General features: G+C 38.6%; 1 protein-coding gene and 1 long non-coding RNA gene across 2 annotated transcripts in view; both read right to left on the reverse strand.

Moving 5' to 3' along the window:
* Window positions 1-1,616: 1,616 nt before the first annotated feature.
* Window positions 1,617-8,565, reverse strand: LOC119567161. Its single transcript, XR_005226990.2, has 3 exons — window positions 8,522-8,565; window positions 2,424-2,503; window positions 1,617-2,030 (listed from the first exon to the last, which is right to left on the reverse strand). It is a non-coding gene; the product is annotated as an uncharacterized LOC119567161 (long non-coding RNA).
* A 7,731-nt stretch (window positions 8,566-16,296) lies between these two features.
* The window catches only part of TTC23 (tetratricopeptide repeat domain 23), a 35,156-nt gene continuing 30,461 nt past the window's right edge, over window positions 16,297-20,991 (reverse strand). The window contains 2 exon segments of the mRNA XM_043524094.1: window positions 16,297-16,395; window positions 16,437-16,631. Of these exon segments, the coding sequence (XP_043380029.1) occupies window positions 16,297-16,395; window positions 16,437-16,631 (294 nt within the window).

A 20,991-nucleotide genomic window follows, 5' to 3' on the forward strand; every position in this document is an offset into this window, starting at 1 on the left:
GAATAACTGTAGGCTGTTTTGGATCCATAGCCCCCAAACACAGCTTACTTCACCTAAGGAGTGGCTGCAGACTGCTCCCTGCTGTCAATTTACTTTATAAATCCAGCCCAGCTTGTTGCTCCCTAGTTGGGCTCCCTCACTGTTTAGAGAGGGGATTACATAGGCCATCTGATTCCCTTCAGCTGTGGCCTCTCTGGTTAACTGCCCCCCTTCTTAGCCTCCATTAACTCCTTCAGGGCAAGGGTAGGGTGAACACCACATCACACATTCCTTAACTTTGATCTTTCAACTATGGCAAGGAAAGCCCTGTTGCACTTGCTTGGACCTTAAAGGGGAGGGACATTCATAGTACCTCAGTTTCACGATAAAGCTTTTTTCTTAACAGCCACAAACCTGGCGCACACAGGTAAAATGTCAGACACTTACCTGATGTATGGATGTTTCTGGAGTTTTCTACTTGCTAAAGAAAATGTGGAGTGGTCATTTATTACATGAAGGAGGAAAGCTTTATCTAGAGACACCAGCCAGCTTCACTGAGTCTAAGGTAAGAAAAATATAAAGCTCTTCAGTTTTTGCAAAAGAATAGAATTGGTGGTTTCTGGTAAATGGTGACATGGAAGTGGTCGAATGGTCTCACTGAAACCAAAGACTCAGACCAGAAGTATGTTTTCGGCCTTCATTTTATAATTAAGAGACATTATTTCCTAAACTGCTAATTGAGGTTTTAGTCTCCCCTTCTGAGTGACTTTCCCTAACGGTACTGTGAATCAGAGCTGAAACCCTCTGAATAGTAAGGAGATGGCCATCATTTTGGGTTGTTTTTTCAGCACATCGTTTAAGATCTTCTTAATTCCTAGATTTAACATGGTTGTCAGTTATGCTAACATCAAATGATTCCATGGAAACTCCTCTTTCCGCGAAGTACTGAACTCTTGAAAATAACATCTGACCCAGAGATACACATATCTTTATATCCAAAATTCTTTTTAAATGGTCCTAAAGTTACCAGGGATGAACCCGTATTCTTCCTGCAGCATAAAAATCCCTATAGCTAAATATGAGCTTAATCTTTAAATGATGTGATCTGCAATTATTCATGCATGTTCATTGTGTAGCAGACAGTATTGATTCAGTTTTTCCTGTCCAAATTGTGCAATGGGTAGCAGCAGCTGGTACTTTGCAGCCTGAAATCAAGCACATTTCAGCTATGGCATACCTTTTGCCAACAGTGGAGGAAAAGTCCTGAGATCAAATGAACCCTAGATGTTCTTCACATGGCAGAACTTGCTTAAAGTTACATATATCTGATACAAAAGAAAGACTTCTTTAAAAACAACAAAAAAAATACCCCACCCTACTGTCAGCTCTTTTTTGGAGGGGGATCGGGGGGATTGTTATTTTCCTAACTCATACCCTATTGTGTTTAACAAACAAAAAAAAGATTAACCGTGTTTGCCCAATGCAGTTAATGGTGCTTGGCTATCAAGGTAATAGGGTGCCTTTATGAATATATTAAATAGAAAAATTAAAATCCAGATTTGTTCAAGAAGCTAGTAAGTGTGCAGTACAGAAACAGCAATACCTGCCTGAACCTTATTTTTTATTTAAATTTATTATTTTATTACTGTGGCAGTTTTGTATTTCCAAACAGGGAAAAAAAAAATTCTTTCACAAGAGAGAAAACTGAAGAGGCTGTCATTACATAATCTTAAAAACGCTATGATCCAAGAGTATAAACATTAAAAATGGCATTCACCTGTATTAATTTTTTTCCTGTATCCATTAAGGTAAGTAATCTATCCTCATGAAAGTTTGCTTTACATTCAGTATTTAATCCAATGATGGATTTCAGTTCTGCTTGACGGATACTTGCAGATACAGGTTAAGTCTTCAGACGTAAACATGAAAAACCTTCATATATATATATATAGGCTTTGGGTCTTCCCACTATGGAGTACTATTGCACAATAGCACAGAATGGTGGTCATTTTTTATCTCATCTTCTCTGTTTTGCTGCTACATCTGGGGCCCTGAAAAAAAGGAAGGGTGTTGTAAATCATAGGTCATTGTCAAGTTCCACTATTCATCACTTAATTTACAAGGTGAAAGGGAAGCTACCCTCGGCTGAAGTTCATTTCGTGCGCTGATTAATCTAAGTGGTGGTGGTGATGGCACGTTTCAAAATCTCTGTAGGCCGTGGTTAGGTCACTGATGTGGAAGTCTGAAGAGTTATCCTTAAACTAGAGTGTTATATTCAACAAACTGTTGCCCTATGAACTTTCCAACAATTTGGGTCATCTTTCTTTTCCATCAGATATTTCTGTGACCTCTACGTCCCAAATATCTCTGGGATGTGCAGGGGAACGCAGAATGTAACAGCATATAAAAAGAAGATCAGCCAAGAAGACTGCAAACTCACTCACTTTGACAAGTCAGTGGCCTCCTGGGTTGCTATAGTCCTTTTGTTGTTGGTGCCGTATAAGAGGGTCTGTAGGTACAGGCACTGCAATACATAATTTAATAAGATACGTAATACCACTCATTACCATTGGAGTATACAGAATCTGATCCAAAATATTTTGATAAAAAAAGCCAAGCTAGGAAAAACAAACAGATCTATTTGTACAAATAAAGATAGATATCTTAAAGAAAATTGTAATCATATTACAAAATAATTAGCTCTCAAATTAAATAAGAACAAGACTAACTTGTCATATCCCTGGGTTTCATAAAGCCACTCCCACTGGAGCTGTGAATTGACGGAGTGTGGTGAAGATAATTATTTATATTTGCTATTGGATTACTAGGCACGAACTTATTTTTATGATTGCATAAGTTATGATTGTATAGTCATATAGGGGTGTAATAGAGGTATTTATTAAGCTAACAATGCAAATACAGTCCACATTCACCTTAAAGAAAACCACTTGCATGTGGTTTAGTGGAGAATTTAGCTCAGGGTTTATGTTGCATTCTGTTCCTGGGAAAGCAAATTGTTCTTATGGCAAAGTCTTACATAATTTAACAGGAGTGAAACTAATAGGGATCTACAGCAATTACTCTACTCTAAAACCCTAAAGAGTTTCCAGCCCAAACCAGGAACCATAGACTAAAATTTCAAAATAATCTTAAACTGCTTTGTACGTAAAAATAAAAATTGTGTTTGGTTTGCATGGTGGAGGGAAGGTTCTGGCTGGTTTTTATTTATTCTGTTCATTTGGTGCATCTCTAATTTGTATACAGGAATCTGAACTCATGCTATCATTGAATTAGCCCTTGAAAATATTAAAAAATTAATTTTAAAAATGTGCACTGGAAATTCAAATAGCTGATTCCTTGCAGAACAGTGAGAAAAAACAACTTTCTCACAAGAAATATGATTATTTATATAATCTGGTGGTACCCACCATGTGCTAGGTGCTGTACAAACACAAAAGATAGAATGGTCCATGTGCCAAAGAGCTTACCATTTTTGTTTTGTCCTTTTAGGCAGAAGACAGAGGATCATAGAAACAGGTATTTCCTGGTAACAGCAAGCTTTAATAACACAACTGTTTTGTGTTTTAATAAGACACTGTCCAAAATTACCCTTAGTCTGTTGTTGTCAGGTAGCTAGTTACAAGCTGAAGTGGGTGAGAATAGATCTTGTTCCCTCAGTGGAAGGAAATCCGAATGCTTTCAACCAGCTCTAAAGGTCAAGGTTTAATTTTAAATGCATCATATTTTTTTTAAAAAAAGTAGTTACAAGGCCCTAACCTTCAAGTGGAGATCACAGAGAGAACATTGCAAGCGTGATCTTATGTTCTGATCTTATGTGATCTTATGTTAACTGAATAACTGTGTTGTTAACTGAATAACCGTGTTGTTTTTATTTTAATCATCCCCTGATCTAATTAATGTTTGAGAAACAGTCTGGACTAGAGTAAGAAAAAAAAATCAGTACTATAAAAATAAATCTCACAGGAAGTCTGGGTACATACATCTACTCACACAGCTGGTAACAGGGAATGTTTCTTCACTAATAAAATTAGCTGAAACACAGCTAAAGTGAGATGTTTTTAAAAGTTGAAGACCTCAGTATGTCGGATAGGAAAGACTGAAACAGACACTTAGATCCTTCCCTCCCCACCCACAGCTATGCCACTGGCTACAGGAATGTGGCATTAGTTACAAACACAGAACACATAATGAAGTAAGGTTAATAAAAATAGCAGTGACATATAATAATAACCTTAAAGATGTGGAACACTTTCAGCACTGACAAGCGTCATGGTAAAAGACACATATGATACCAACAGATTGTTTCAAGCTATTGACATGGTAACTGTTTTTGGATTCAGCAGCCTAAAGCTGGTATTTCACTCAGTGAAGTTAGCACATTTTGTCAAAGACTTGGAATTAAAGGGAAATGGTCAACTTAAAAATTATACTTCTGTCTGCACTCTATTTCCTTCATCTCAGATAAAGTATACTAAAGGACACTATGCCATAACACTATGCTGTAAATTGATGTATTGTGGGCACACATTCTACATTAAATATGATGAGAGCAAGTCCAAATAGTCATCTAAAAAGTCACAAATATTGGTCTTTACTAGTGTAATTTTTATAAATTTTCTGAGCTGAGAAACAGTTAAACTTTATGGGTCCCTACAGCTTTTCTAAAGAGCTCTTCTCACTACACAATATAGCCAGTTTGGTTATTTAGCCAGTGCTTGTGTGAGCTCAACAGGATATATTCTATTTAATATAGAATATGCATAGGAATAGTTTGTTTTGTTCCTGTCATCAGTCAGTAGTATGAAATTCTTATTTGTAGATACAATAAATAAGTTGATGAATTTTACTGTAAATGGTGATTTATTAATTGGGTTGGTCTAAGATTTAAAGTATGATGCCTTGAAATAAATTCTTAGACTACATCTGACTTTATTAGACTCCATGGATTATTAAGTTGTAAGTCTTACACAACATGCAAAAAATTGTTTAGAGCTGTATTTGCCTTAAGGTGAAAAAGGGACTTTATGATACAAAAATGTCAGACACTCTCTTGTCAGCTGAAGTTCTACAGAGCCCTTCTATATTTCTCAATTCAGGCTAGCTCCTTAAACCGATTATTGAATAATGTTACGTTGTACTACATAATATAATCTCACCTTCTGATTTGTTTTTATACCCATGTACCAGACAGACCACTCAGCACAGGGAAAGCTACATCTGGAAAAGCTTCTGTTTTAAATGGACTCCATGTAGTTAAGCTGGGAACTCTGTGGCTGCAGCTGCTGTTGTGATACAAACAGCAGAACACAGAAGGCGCAGTTAAAGTAGCCTGCAACAACAGGCCCCACTAAGAAGCTGCTGGCCTCACACATTCCAAATACTAAATTGGGCAATTGCAAAGGTTCAGACTTAACTGTAGATTATTTTTGTTGTGAGTTGTCGCTATACCAGAATGGGGTCGTAACTATATCCTGCGTGTTGTCTGCTAGCCACTCTATAGTACCTTTTTTGATTAAAGATTAAAAAAGATACACAGAAAGAATGCAGAATAAATTATAAGGGAGTTGGCACAGTCTAGTAGCTAAAATAGAGGATAGAGTGTAAGGAGACTTTTGGGCAAATCAGTCATCTCTCTGTCAGTTTCTCCACCTGTAAAATGGAGGGAAAAGTACATAACTACCTTTGTAAGTTGCTTTGAGATCCTCTGATGAGTCACTTTATAAGTGCAAAGTATTATTATCTAAAACCAGCCTTCAGTTCTTGTTTCTTGAAAGGAATTTAACAGATTTCCACCTTTTAAGCCTTTGGACCTAATTTTCAGAAAGTTGAGGCCAATGGTAGGTGCCCATTTGTGCATCTACTCCATGCAGAGTTACAGAAATTGCATGCAATAATGACAGGTTTCAGAGTAGCAGCCATGTTAGTCTGTATTTGCAAAAAGAAAAGGAGTACTTGTGGCACCTTAGAGACTAACAAATTTATTTGAGCATAAGCTTTCGTGAGCTACATCGGAATGCATCCGATGAAGTGAGCTGTAGCTCACGAAAGCTTATGCTCAAATAAATTAGTTAGTCTCTAAGGTGCCACAAGTACTCCTTTTCTTTATGCACTAATGAGTTATTTGCTCCTTTATGTATGCAAATGGCTTGAGTGTACTATGTAGATATGCAAATGCACATGGACCAAGGGCTTCAATTTTTAATGGAACTGTTTTCACTAATTACTAAAGAATCCAAAGTGGGAAAAAATACATAACCCATGTTTGGTAGTGGAACTTTCAAATGTAGGTTACTGTTTTAAATCTAGTCTGGGCTGTTAACACGTCCCTATTTGGTGGCTTATATTAAATGAATCTGCCTTAGTCAAGTTTCTAGCAGAAAATGTTTACTTTATAGAAAACACTACTGTATGGCAGTAAGGTCATTAACTGAATGGGCACAGAGAGTGAGCTAACTTTTAGGTCTGAGCTGGGACACGCTGGCAGAGCCATGTGGGAAGCTGATATTTCCACTGGCTGACTGTACCGGCTCAGTGAATGAGAAGGTGATAATTTTCCATTGTTTTGAAACTTCAGCACCTTCACAATCATGATATTTACTTACAATAATCAAACATTTTGAAATTGCCCATTGGATTTGAGAAATCTGTCTCTAAAAGTCGTATAGTTTAATATGTTTGTTTTTTTTGCAATCAGGCCAATAACAGCAAACCATTATCCAAGAGAGCACAGGAAAATATCCAGCTTCTCAGTATTGTGGTATGAAAGAATTATTCTGTTGTAACCTTGTATATTACTCTTTAAAATTAGTCAACCTTAACCACACAATATGACAATTACAATTTCTCTAAGCTGTCAGAGGTTTCTATAACTAAATAAAATAACTGAATGTGCTTTCACAAAGTCATAAGCTATTTCTTTTAATTTCTATGAGAGGCATTTTAAGGTCATCTTATCTTAAGAGTATTTATCATTAAAGTAGACAAGAACATTCATTCCTTACCCTTCTCCCTAAAAACAAAATTCATGGTATGTAAATCAATGTACTTCTTAAAGTTACATGTAACAAAACACATAGTGTCTGTTTTTAAGGATCCTTCACTTGGCCTCCTATTTTGTGCCTGCATTTTAACTGCTGAAAATAACTACAGCTGCAACTGGTGTCACAAAATGCATCTAATTTGGGGGAACTACAAGGTTGCTTAATGCTTTAAGGAACATCAACTGCATGTGCACTTATTTGTGGCTGGAAATGGCAGGGCAAAAACTGCATTTGTGAAATAAGAGGCCACCAATTCTAGGTATGCATCGAGGGAAAACATTAAAAACACCTGCTTCACTAGCATACATCACAAAGCATGTATTTGGTTTTCCATGTTTGAAATGTATGTTCTGCACTACAAAACAACTACTAGTTTATCCATCACCTGTGGAATTCTCCTGTGAAATTTAGAAATGGGCAACATGTTAAAATCATCCCATTAATTTTGTAACCTCATAGAATCCCTTTTTGGGACATCTGCCTAAATTTTGAGGCAATAATGTCCTAGATATCAATGCCTTTCTCTTAGCATTGATTTTAATGCAGCATGGATGCTTCTTTAAAAATCTGTAAAGAATGACTGAGTTTAATGCATTTAGGCCCTGATCCTGCAGTATTAAAGTCAATGGGAACTTTGTCATTGACTTCAAGTATATATGATCAAGCCTTTAAAAACGCAACCTGTGTTTCTCCTTTCTGTGATATGCTTCTAGCAGAATAAAAGTAGAGCAATGATTTTGGAAGGCAAATACTGATATACACAGGCACACACCCATATTTTGGTTTAGTTTACTACAATTAAAAATTATTTGTAGAAGTGGTTATTCGAGATTAAAAATATAAACCCAGACAAAAACTTCTGCTTGCTGGGGCAAAGGGGAAGAAGAATTCCTTTCATCACCAGCATCTGAGAAAGAAGGAATGGATTTCCGAAAGATTGTCTGAGTCTAACAGAGGATCACATGTTTCGTCATACATTTTTATAAGCTCTGCATGACCTTCCTTGAAATGTTAGAGTTACACTCATTTAGACCAGCCTCCTGGCCCTACTTTACACTGCCACTGTCATGCACTTAGCTGCAAACTTGCATCAGGGAGATGGTATGCTATGCTATGCTAGATTTAGCACACACTACCCTATGAGAAACAAATGGTCCAAGTGAAATGCTGAATTCAGTGGGACTACTCACATGAATAAATGCACTTCATGATGTACAAGAACTCCACAATCTGGCCCTCATTAGTACCAGGTTAGATGCAAGAGCTGCTCTAAATTTTTCAAAATCTGATTTTTTCATCAAAATTTTCAGTCAAAAATTTCACAAAAAATTATTCAATTTTTTCAACCAGCTCTATTAGAAATCTAAATGAAATATGATGCAGATGTTTATAAGAGTAAAATACGAAGCAACTGCCTAGATTTAAAAGTGTAAATAGTTGTTCTATATTGAGCGACAGGGAATGGATCACGTGATGATTACCTGTTCTGTTCATTCCCTCGGGGGCACCTGGCATTGGCCACCGTCAGAAGAGAGGATACTGGTCTGACCCACAATGGCCATCCTTATGTTCTTAGCTATGCAAAAACAAACAAACAAAAAAGGCCTTTCACTTTTAACAATAATAAATAATGAGTGCTATAACAGAAGTAAGGAACTCTTCATTTTAAGAAAATGATTTCTAAGTACTGCTTTAATTTCCTACTTTTGTTAGTTTGTATGATAACTTCTATGACAATTGAAGCACAATTACTTGTACAAAGATAAAATATTCTTAAAGGTGCTCATGAAATTTCCTTTTGGATTTCCATTAGAAAAATAAGTTTGCTGCTCATTTATTCTTTCTGCCTAAGAACATTACTTTAAAAGGGCCTGTGTGCAAGAAAGAAGAGAGGTAGTGATTTGTTTGTAGGGGGGAAAGCCAGAGAAGTTCTCCCTCCCTAAATTATCTGTTCCTTGGCTCTAAATGTGCAATAACTGTCCAGTTAGGGAATACATTTGTATTTTTTTACTTCTGGTTTCTGTGAGCCTGATCCCTTGTGCCACTGGAAATTTTGCTTGTATCAGGACTTTAGGATTGGGTCCTCTGCTTTTATGTGCTATATTACAACATGTACTTCAATAAGCACATGTGGCTTTTCCCTCCCCAGTCTAGGAATTTCACAAAAGTAATTAGACATACAAGGACATGTTTTGGAGGGATGGCTGAAGGAAGGGCTGCAAGCATGTCTCTTTGCACATAAAGTACCATATGCACTGACCCAAATCAGGAATTTGTGCATGTCTGACAGCTTGCACCTATTCTCTTCGTAAGAATAAGGCCAATCAACATGGAATCTGGTGTAAATTCATCATTGGACAGTAGAATTGTAGCGAATGCCAGATGTCCTGTTACATTAAAATCTGTTCTAGATTCATCAGTTATCTGATACCTAGTCTTTCATAGGGCACTGGCTCACTTTCTTGACCTCTGGCATTTGGACTAGTCTGTAACTGGCATCCTGAACAGCAGCTATTTTAATATCACTCCCATAGTCATTAGTTATTACAAGGTTGATTTAAGGAGCTCAGCCTCTCCGCCCTCCTCCCATTTTGTTCAGAAGGTATCCAAAAGGAAGGGAAGTGCAACTCATGCAGTTCACTGTGACTACAACTGCAACACACTGTAAACAGCAACACAATTCTATAAGCGAGTTGATACATGGTTATGAGGTTTAGGACTTATCTATACTGTGCCACGGTGTAAATTATGGGTGTGTGAACTGCAGAGTACACCAAGAAGTTGCACTCTAACTGCCCCATGTGGACACTGCTGGTGCAAACTAAAAGATATCTGGTTCATGTTTACATAGTCCTGTTTGAAAGAGGACTATATTTAGTTTAGTTTAGTGCTCCAACATGGCACAATCACCACATTCAGGTCTGTTTCCTAAGGCTGTTTCATGCAGGACCTGTACCTGTTGTGTATTCCCACAGCTGTTCTAAAGGTTACATATGTTAACCTACCACAAAGTAAATTCACAGAAAAAGGGCAATTAACACTTCATGAATAAAGTATGTGCAGGCTATTCCACTTTGTGACCCATTTAGTTGGGAGTTGTTTATCAACACATGATAAAATAGATTTCAGAGTAGCAACCGAGTTAGTCTATATCTGCAAAAAGAAAAGGAGTACTTGTGGCACCTTAGAGACTAACAAATTTATTTGAGCATAAGCTTTCGTGAGCTACAGGTCACTTCATCGGATGCATGCAGTGGAAAATACAATGGGGAGATTTATATACACAGAGAACATGAAACAATGGGTGTTACCATGCACACTGTAACAAAAGTGATCAGGTAAGATGAGCTATTACCAGCAGGAGAGCCGGGGGGGGGAGGGGCGGAGGGAACTTTTTGTAGTGATAATCAAGGTGGGCCATTTCCAGCAGTTGACAAGAACGTCTGAGGAACAGTGTGTGTGTGTGGGGGGGAAATAAACATCAGGAAATAGTTTTACTTTCTGTAATGTCCCATCCACTCCCAGTCTTTATTCAAGCCTAAGTTAATTGTATCCAGTTTGCAAATTAGTTTCCGGTATAGGGTGGTATTTATGTGACCATCGCTTATTAGCACCGTAGTGTCCAGGAAGTGGATCTCATGTGTGGACCGGTCCAGGCTGAGGTTGATGGTGGGACGGAAATTGTTCAAATCGTGGTGGAATTCCTCAAGGGTTTCTTTTCCATGGGTCCAGATGATGAAGACGTCAAGAATTATAACATTCAAAAACCAGTCAGAGAACACTTCAATCTCTTTGGTCACTCGATTACAGACCTAAAAGTGGCAATTCTTCAACAAAAAAACTTCAAAAACAGACTCCAACGAGAGACTGCTGAATTGGAATTAATTTGCAAACTGGATACAATTAACTTAGGCTTGAATAAAGACTGGGAGTGGATGTGTCATTACACAAAGTAAAACTATTTCCCCATGTTTATTCTCCTCCCCCCCCCACCCCACTGTTCCTCACACGTTCTTGTCAACTGCTGGAAATGGCCCACCTTGATTATTGAATGGCCCCCCTCCCCACTGGTAATAGCTCACCTTACCTGATCACTTTTGTTACAGTGTGTATGGTAACACCCATTTTTTCATGTTCTCTGTGTATATAAATCTCCCCACTGTATTTTCCGCTGCATGCATCCGATGAAGTGAGCTGTAGCTCACGAAAGCTTATGCTCAAATAAATTTGTTAATCTCTAAGGTGCCACAAGTACTCCTTTTCTTTTTGATAAAATAGAGAAGTTCTCCTCTCACTGATGTTGTTTGACAGCAGGGTCAGTTACAAACTGGGGAAAGTCTAAATATAAAAATACGTTAAATTTAAAACAGCATGTAATCTGGGGCTGTAAGATTAAATTGTTAGAATGGAGAACAGTGAGTCAAGACTCCTGGGTTCTAATCCCATCTCTGTCACTGACTCACTCTGTAACAATGGGCAAATAACTTTACCACATTTGATCTCTGACAAAAGGCTGAAAACCAATAATATTGAATATGAACATGTTCATGGTATGAACATACTAAACATCTGAAGACAGTCTCAAAATTAGTATTATACATATATATACTTTTGGGAGGGAATGTGATCTAGTGGGACTGGAGTCAAGATTCTTGAATTCTATTCCCAATTCTCCCACTTATTTGCTGTGACACCTTGAGCAAATCACTTAATTGGTCTGAATCTCAGTTTACTCATCTCTAAGACGGGTAAAATAAGTAACAAGGTTAAGGCATAAATAATTAGTGTTTATAAAGTTCTTCACAACTTTCCCTTAAGGTACTTGTTGACTGTCGGTCTTGTGCCAGTATTTAGCCTTAGATGGAGTTTACCACCAGCTTTGGGCTGCATTCTGAAGCAGCCCAACTCCAAGAAGACCCGGTCCTGGCGTGAAACCATTAAGAGGTGCCCGTGGATGGTGTGAGGCCGGTAGTGGCCCCCGGCACACCGGGACTGGGTCTTTTTGGAGTTGGGCTGCTTGGGAATGCAACCTAAAGCTGGCGGTAAACTCCATCTAAGGCTAAATACTGGCATGAGAGTGTTTATGAAGTGCTTTGAGATCCTTGGAGGAAAAGTGCTATATAAGTGCAATGTATCGGCAGTAGATTAATTATAAATGTATATAAATTTATGTAATATTTTGTTAAAGCCATATTTTATACCATAAACTAAGTGGAAAGTACTGACATATCTAAGCAGAGCACCTTTGATATATTATAGATATACATACATTTAAAATCTGAAAGCGTACAATAAATAGAACTTATCCTGAAGTAATACTTAGTGTGACTCAAATCTGCAGCTAACTTTCTGTGATGTTAGCTTTTTACTAAACTGTGGCAACTGCATGCTTGGAGGGAATGGCATAGTTAAAGAAAGGTCTCTCTGCCTCGTGTCTGCAGTGATGCGCAGACTCTGTATTCAAATACTCTTTAAAGAACACTGCCTGGAAGGGGCTCAAGCATTGCAAAGCAAAGAGGGAAACAATTCCAAACAAGGCTGCCTGTGTGCAGCTCTGTTTTTGCTATCAGGCTTTGAAGATTTACATTGAAGTACATGTTGTCCCAAAAGCTATTTTATCTGAATATCATTTATGGAAAAAGCTATAAACAAAACGCAAATATCTTGAATGCCTTTCAGTGCTGGGGAGAAGTGTTAGTATAAAGTTTGACACTGGTTGCACTGGCAAGCTAGCCAGGTTAGTATCACTGTGCAAGCCAATAGAGTGGAAACGAATTGAAGTAGGCACTGAGCAATTTTTTCCCTTGCTAGACTCTGTACATAGATGGGGTGTTTTGAGGAAACAGGCTCAAAATTCCTATTATGTAGCTGTTCCTGTGATAGGTTCTTCTTATATGAAGCAGGTGACTTCAAAAAGCATGTACCCAATAAAGGATGTAAAATTTGAAATGATATTTTATCTGCCATGGAATTGTAAAAGTAAACTATAGTCTATAGGCTGGGGTAAGTTTTCTAGCTCTGAATTTTATTTTCTTAGAGTATTTTAGAACAAAAATATAAAGTGTCATAGTGATGTAGGTGAGGGCTGAGATAAGTGACCTCACAATGGGTATCCATGCCTTTGTCACATCCAAGCTAGACAGCCACCATATGCAATTGTTAGGGCTATTCTTGAAAAGCAGCTGGAAGTTTCAGCTAAGAAAGATGCCACCTTCTGAGTGAAAGGAGTTATTAGTCCACCTATGCTCAAGTATGCATTGGCAACTCAACTGCTTTTGGGTGCAATTCAAAATTTTGATTACAATCTTGAAAGTCTTCAATGGTCTGGGTCTGGACCTGTGAGATCACCTCTCACATATTCCATCACATTAATTAAGATCAGCCAGGACATTCTGGCTGCTAGATCCTATAACTGACTTTTTTTTTATGACTAACAGCAAAGCTCTGTCAGCACAGAAGTGGTTGTTCGCCAGAGCTCAGGACCTGTGAGCTTCAGGGCATGATCTAAAGCACGTTTATCTGTCCAGTATTTGGTTATTTTCTCCCCCTTTCCTCACTCTGCCTAACAATAAAAGGGTAATCTGGCTGAAACAAGAGCAGTAGCTTTTGTTACTCTTTTTTAAGGCAGTTCCTCATATGTTCATTAATATTTGTAAACAGTTCCAAGAAGTAAAGGCACTTAAGAAATCTTTACATGGATAATTTCATAATTGTATTTTGCTCAGAGAAGGGCTGACTAGTAATCTGTAGCTAGAATATTTGTAATCATAAAATGTTGGTAGCTTAACCAATTTTTGGATCCCATGCCCACATTCAAAGCAGCAACTTGGGCATGTCTGGCAGTGTCCCCTGTCCAGAGACTAAAGGGCCACAATTAAAAGCACACCTGGGAAATAACCCCAACACAGGGAGCCTCCTCAGAGCTGGGGGCATGGTGGAGCAGAATGAAGGTAGGCGGGGCTATGCCCCAGATATTGAAGATATGGCACAAGTTAAGCCAGCCTTCAGGCATGTCCAAACTTGAGTTGGGATCAGAACTAGCCCTGGCAGTCCCAGGAGAGAAGTACTGCTGCCCCCTCAGTTCTGGCACTAGGCTTAGCCCTGATGCAGGGAAGAATCAAGGCCACAGGGCTGAAAGAGATCCAAGCTCTTTTCTTTGCTCTGTATAATGAAAAATATTTCAACTTTTAACGACAATACTGTCATTGTATAAAAACTTGTATAAACCTTTCTTACTCAGTTTTATAAGCAAGAAATTAAAAATTGAAAGAGAAAGGTGCAGAAAAACACACAAAAAAGAAATGTCTCAAAGGCTGCAAGACTTGATGGGGCATGCAAGTATTCAAATTTGGTTAATGTGTAAACCAGGATGAGACTGCAGGAATTTGCTTTCCCCATAAGGAATATACATTCCTGCCTCTTTAATTTCTTTGTGATTTAAAATAATAGCTGAACCGATAGGGGATAATTGGTGTCTTCAACTAAGGGTTGAGGTAGATCATTCCAAGGGAATAGCAAACAGATCACATCCTGTTAATTCAGGGTCACGAGGAAGCACTGAACATATTCCTAATGCCCACTATATGAGCTAGGATAGCTGACGACTGCTGGAAAGAGTTTTTTATTCCCCCCATTTGTTTTCCTTTTATAAACCTGCCATCCCAAAGTCTTGCATGGCTTTCTTCATTCTGGTCACCTGAAATAGCCTTTTAAAATATGCATGAGAATACTTAGCAGCAGCACTTTATAAACCATTTAAACACTGAGTATAAGTAATTTTATTTCAAAATATCTTCTCCCCACACATTGTATGTAACTGATCTGCTTGAAATGGATAGTCAGTGTATGGCTTAGAGTAGGTGGCCCTATCTGTTACTCTGAGCCAGTCTTAGTCATTCAGTCTCCATCAGAAATCAGATAAAGGTATTTTCTATAAATTGCAAGGTCCTGGTTCTCCCTGGTCGTTTCTAAACCTTCCGTATACCTCCTCGAATTCACTTCACAATAACTGAACAATAGACTTCTGTTCCCATGTTCTAAACTCTCACATTTAAAATTCCCTCTGGGTGAAATTCACCCTTCTAATGTGGATCTGTGCTCCTATGTTGCACTTATGGCTATAACAACATGAGGCTTAAGTGATATGTAGAGCCTTGTACAGAGCTCTCTGTACCAGGCTGTATTTCAGATTCACTGAATAACGTCCCTCTTGGGAGTCAAATCCTCTTTATTCTAGCTCTGTATCAATGCCTCTGGCTTTGAGGCTCCATCAATGTACCTTAATGACAGTTTTGAACTCTCAGCCAATCAGAGTTTAGGGTGGATGGCCTTACATGTCAACCTGATTAGTGTGCATCCAGCGTTTACAGAAAATTAAGTAGAAAATATTTCAAGTGCAAGGAACATGCAATATGCTCTACAAGAGTGGCTCTCAACCTTTCCAGACTACCGTATTCCTTTCAGGAGTCTGATTTATCTTGTGTATCCCAAGTTTCACCTCATTTAAAAACTACTTGCTTACAAAATCAGACATAAAAATACAAAAGTGTCACAGCTCACTGTTACTGAAAAATTGCTGACGTTCTCATTTTTACCATATAATTCTAAAATAAATCCCCTGGAATATAAATAGTGTACTTACATTTCAGTGTATAGTAGATAGAGCAGTATAAACAAGTCGTTGTCGGTATGAAATTTTAGTATGTATTGACTTTGCTAGTGCTTTTTATGTTGCCTGTTGTAAAACTAGGCAAATATCTAGATGAGTTCACGTACCCCCTGGAAGACCTCTGTGTACCCCCAGGGGTATGTGTACCACTGGTTGAGAACCAAATCTATAAATACTAGGTTATTATTAACTGATAGAACTGAAAGAATCCTAACAGAATAGCAGAATACTAAATCAGGACAGAAAACTTTCAGTGGCAGGGTCCCAAAGGATAAATGGTAGGGTTTTAAAATTTGATGGCCGCAACCCTGTGCCCAGGCTTTTGGATACAGCAAATTTGTATAGCTACAGCTGCACACACTGATGGATAGCTTGAGGCCACTTCAAATTGCAAAGTAAGAATTCCAGCAAGGGAATGGAAAGAGATTGCAGTCAGCACACTTACTGGTTCAGTCATAGCAGTGGCTGCAGCTCACTAATGATTTTAAAAGATGGATAAACACGTTAGAAAGAAATGGCAAATGCCTGCCGTCGGTTTATAACATCTTCTGTGGCTTCAAGGCTGCCTCTGTAACTCCCTCTGGTGATTTAGCTATTGCTCATAAAAGGCAAAGGATTAAGTGGAGGGTGATACATATCAAAAGCATCCGCTATGCCTTGAGAAACAACGTCACAGTCATACAAAGTCTGCAAAATGAAGCAAACAATGCAAGAGGGACTAAATCTACCGTGATACAGCGTGCAGCATTTACTGAAATGTGCATTCCTACAAGCAGGACAGCATGGTAACCATTCATAACCTTTAAAAGGAATTCACCATAGTGCTCTGGTCGTTTAGAGGAAACTGCAGCCTGTGCCACCAAGTGAGCAGTTTCTGCTGCTTCCCCTGAAGAAGGGCTTTTTCTCAGTGCAATGAAATGAGCCTGTTAAAAAATAAACAGAGGAAACAGTTTAGTTTAAATGACACTTCTTTGATGTGGTGTCACAGCTAGCTCTGTCTCCAGTGGGACAAGAAGAAAATAAATGGGCTTATTTGGCAGAAAGTTTCTTTTTCAGGGAAATCAAACAGACTTTATAAATGAGATGTTGGGTGCATATTAAAATCAGTTTTCCCAGTTTCTTCCACTGGCATTGGATCAGGTCCGAGGTGAACTGTTTAGCTACCAATCCCAAATATCAGTTACATTCTGTTTTGGTTCAGAAAGTAAAACCCCCTCCCCTCCAATCTAATTTTCCACTTCAGTTTCTAACAACAGTATTCTTGTTCATTTCCTGTCTTGATTTGTTGTGCATTTTTCCTGTGCACTGTTATATAGCTGCATATTCCACTCCCGAGATGGCTGTAGTTGAGGGGTGGGTCAGATGACTCCTGCACATAAATGGTCACATGTGGTTAGAGTGTTTTGGGATCCTTGGGGTGAAAGGGGCTGTACAAACGATGGTTATATTTATTTGAAGCCCAGAATGAAGCATCATTTCAGTCTTATCAGTGGGGTTTCCCTTCACTTCGGACACAGAGAGATTTACATGCACCTCTTGGTGGGCATGTGCAATGCCACTCCAAACGCATGGGATTTACAGGCATGTGCATGAGAGAAGAATACACCTCATAATGAGATCCACTGATTCACTATTAAAACTTTTTACACAAAAGGGGAAAAATCTTGGTCCCGCTAAAGATGATTTTTACCCTTCCCCATGCTTTGTCCTTGTGGGCATAATGACACTAATGGCAAGAGGCTATAATGTTGCTGCAGCATTCTCTGCCAGTAAAGCCCTGCCACTGCTGCTCATTGTCATAATCAGCAGTAAGCCAGCTCAGCTGTGTCAGGTCATGCAGAAATACAAGGTATTTGCTGCTCTATCCTCCTCCCATCCACTCTTCACTGCAGGGAGCCTTCTGTAAGGTAATAACAAACTCACAGGCAACTGCAGTTCCTAGTCTAACTGGGGAAAATCAGGAGTCAAAAACAGTCTCTCAAGTGGACCTGAAAAGGGAAGGACTATAGAAAAATCAAATAGAAAAGTTACTGTGCTCAGTCCACATTCAGGAGAGAATGAAGGAGGAATTAAGCGATTTATGGGATATCTTGTGGGAAATGAACATGGCTTTTTCATCTCTGAAATTGTGAGGACCAAACATGGATATTTGCAAAACTTCCATCAGGTTCCAATTTAAAGTGGATGGAAGTTTTAAAATTGTATTTATTGAGTTTTGGGGACAAGCATAAATAATAAAGCTATATAAAGCAAAACACAGAGAAAAGCAACAATGGCTATATGATATAGTCTTTACCCTGCAAGCCTGTATACACTGAACTACATATGATATCCCACCAAGTCAGCCTATGTATATATAAATATTAAGGCAAATATACTGACTTCAAAAGGTAGCCATACATGTAACATCAGAGGGTAGTGATTTTAGAGAAGAAAGAGTTATCAAAAAGGATCAAGGTAGCTGTGAGTGAGGGAAAGGAAGTGGAGAGAGAAAAAGGAAGGAGAGAAGGAGCAGAAGAAAACGGAAACCTGCAAGAGTTTCTAGAGTTTCCAAAAAGCCCACTAAAATTACATGAAGCCACAAATAGCAGAGTGACAAAACACAAATCTCTGGTTTGCACTTGCAAATCAAGTGATGTGTTGCTGCCCAAAGGCAGAACATCAGCATACACTAGTTCTATAAGAAATGTGAGGAAACTTTACAATAAAGCTTAGGCGATAAAGCTTAAAGTAAGTATTGACATATGAATCTTTTTTTAATTGGTAAGTGACATTGGTACTTAAGAAAGTGAGGGGACAACAGTACTGACGTAAGCCAGGTGTACTATAGGGGCACACTGCAACCTTCCCAGCATAGCTTTGCTTATGCTCCTCAGTCCTGACTTCCAAAAGCCCTGCTAGTCCATTCCTGGTTCTCCCTTGGGCAGAGGCAAAGAGATGCAAAACCAGGCCCTAAAATGGCAGTAATCTAACAGTCCCCACTGGACTAGGAGGAGGATTCAAGTATACTGCATACAATACCTGCTTGGAAAAAGATAAAATTTCCTTCCTCTACATTCCTGGGTACATATTCCTTGTATGAAACTGGGGAGAAAAGGCAGGAAAATGGCATGAGAGAGACAGACTGCAAAAGAAAAATGAAATGTAGGTTTAGGACTTTGACTACAAAGTAGAACAAATGATCATTGCAGTGACCTTATCAAGATATAGGCTCTTGTAATATCTGTACATTAAACCCCAATTTAAGCCTGCTGATATCAATACAATGCAAAATATTGCACCACTGAAAACAAGTGGATTCATCCAAGGAACACAAAGGAAGTTCCAGTTGGGGAAATTACAACTACAGTGCAATTTTCCTTGGGCATTCCACCTTTAGGGTCCAATCTTGCAAACCCTTTTTCACATGAATAATCCCACTGACTTCAATGAGACATCTCTTGTGAGTGAGGGTGAGTAGGACTGGGACATTAGAAAGGATTTTAAAAAGCTCAAAAAGAGCCTATTACATTTCAATCAGCACCATGCATATCCGGTACCAAAAAACTCTTCTTAAGCAATGTTAGGGTGACAAACAACTGACAAAAGCTAAGTGATGATATTTCACTGCTCTAATATTTTAAGAAGCATTGATTATTTCCTTCTGGGATGCTTTACTGGTATGCTCTCTTTTGCACCAGGCTAGCTTCACGAAGTAACCAGAGTGGTATGAGCTTCAGAATGGAATTCTCATAATTTCACTCAGGTTCATAAATGGCTTATCAAATCATGGGATATATTATCCATAGAAAGATGTACAAGCATTAAAAAAAGATACGTATGCTCATTACAGAGAAGTGGCTAGTTATTATCAGCTATGTGGCCAATATAAGTAATGGGCTAGGTTTTCAAGAGCTCTCTTTCAAGAGCCAGAGTTGGGGCCAGATTTCCAAAACAGCTCAGCATCCAGCAGTTCCCATTGTGACACTTATTTCAAAAAAAGTTCAATACCCAACATATTGAGCTGTCTTGGAAATCTGACTCAGTGTGTATAAACATATAGGATTGAAGCTTTCGTCTTCGTATAAGCTGTTCTAAAAACACCCAAGTCAACCTTCTCCCCTCATCTGCCCTCCCGAACCCCATCCCCTAAAACCTACTGGCACATACAAAAACCAAGGTGCAAGTTAAGGACAGATTGGTCAGCCTTCACTATGGTTAGTGGCTATATTGTCCTTTCTGGTAATCTCCTAGCGCCCAATCCAACTCCCATTGACATCAAACTTGTTGACTTGAAAGGGACTTGGATCAAGCTCTCAGGCTGTACTGAAGTGTACGCAGAAGAGCTTCAGCCACAGCCCCTTTGGAAAATGTTCAGGCCTGTGGAGAGAATTTAGTCTCTCAGATACACAGGCTTTCCCCTTAGGCCTTTGCTAGAATATTGACAACGGTGTTAGTGTGTGGTGTTAAAAAAACAGATTAGCAAACACAGCTTAAACATTCTTAAACCGTAAGCGTAGATAGGGCAACTTGTATTTTAACACATTTTCTGGTCAAAGTGACCCACAGGGAAGTGTCTATGCTTTAATTTGAACAATTTATCAAGTGTTAAAGTCTCCATGGCCTTATCTACACTAGACTTTTAGAATTTGTTAGCTGGCATGTTCTAACAATACATCTTTAACTCCTAGTATAGACAACACAATTGCTTTCATTTCTTCCCTTCCTCTTGCATGTAAGTGATGTAGTCCATCCCAAGACAATCTGAGTAAATGGTGCAGTGGGAGAGGAGGAATGCAGACAGCAGCAGAAATAAAGTCAGCTGTGAAATGATCTGAAAAATGCAATTTGCTACAGCATAGGAAGCACAGGGGATGTTTGCCAAGTATCATGGGCGAAGCACCAGGAATTTTTGCAGTGTAATGGTGATCCAGTACATTTCTGAGTTTAGGCAGAATGGTTACTGTCTTCTATTCAACCTCATTCATGGAGATTTTCAGTTTCATTTTTATTCTGACTGCAGAATATAAGGCCATTGTGGAGAAACTAAATGAATTCTTTGCATCAGTCTTCATGGCTGAGGATGTGAGGGAGATTCCCAAACATGAGCCATTCTTTTTAGGTTTACAAATCTGAGGAACAGTCCCAGATTGAGGTGTCATTTGAGGAGGGTTTTGGAACAAATTGATAAACTAAACAGTAATAAGTCACCAGGACCAGATGGTATTCACCCAAGAGTTCTGAAGGAACTCAAATGTGAAATTGCAAAACTACTAATTGTAGTCTGTAATCTATCATTTAAAT

Source organism: Chelonia mydas, chromosome 10 (genome assembly GCF_015237465.2).
Source record: "Chelonia mydas isolate rCheMyd1 chromosome 10, rCheMyd1.pri.v2, whole genome shotgun sequence".
Classification (NCBI taxonomy): Eukaryota; Metazoa; Chordata; order Testudines; family Cheloniidae; genus Chelonia; species Chelonia mydas.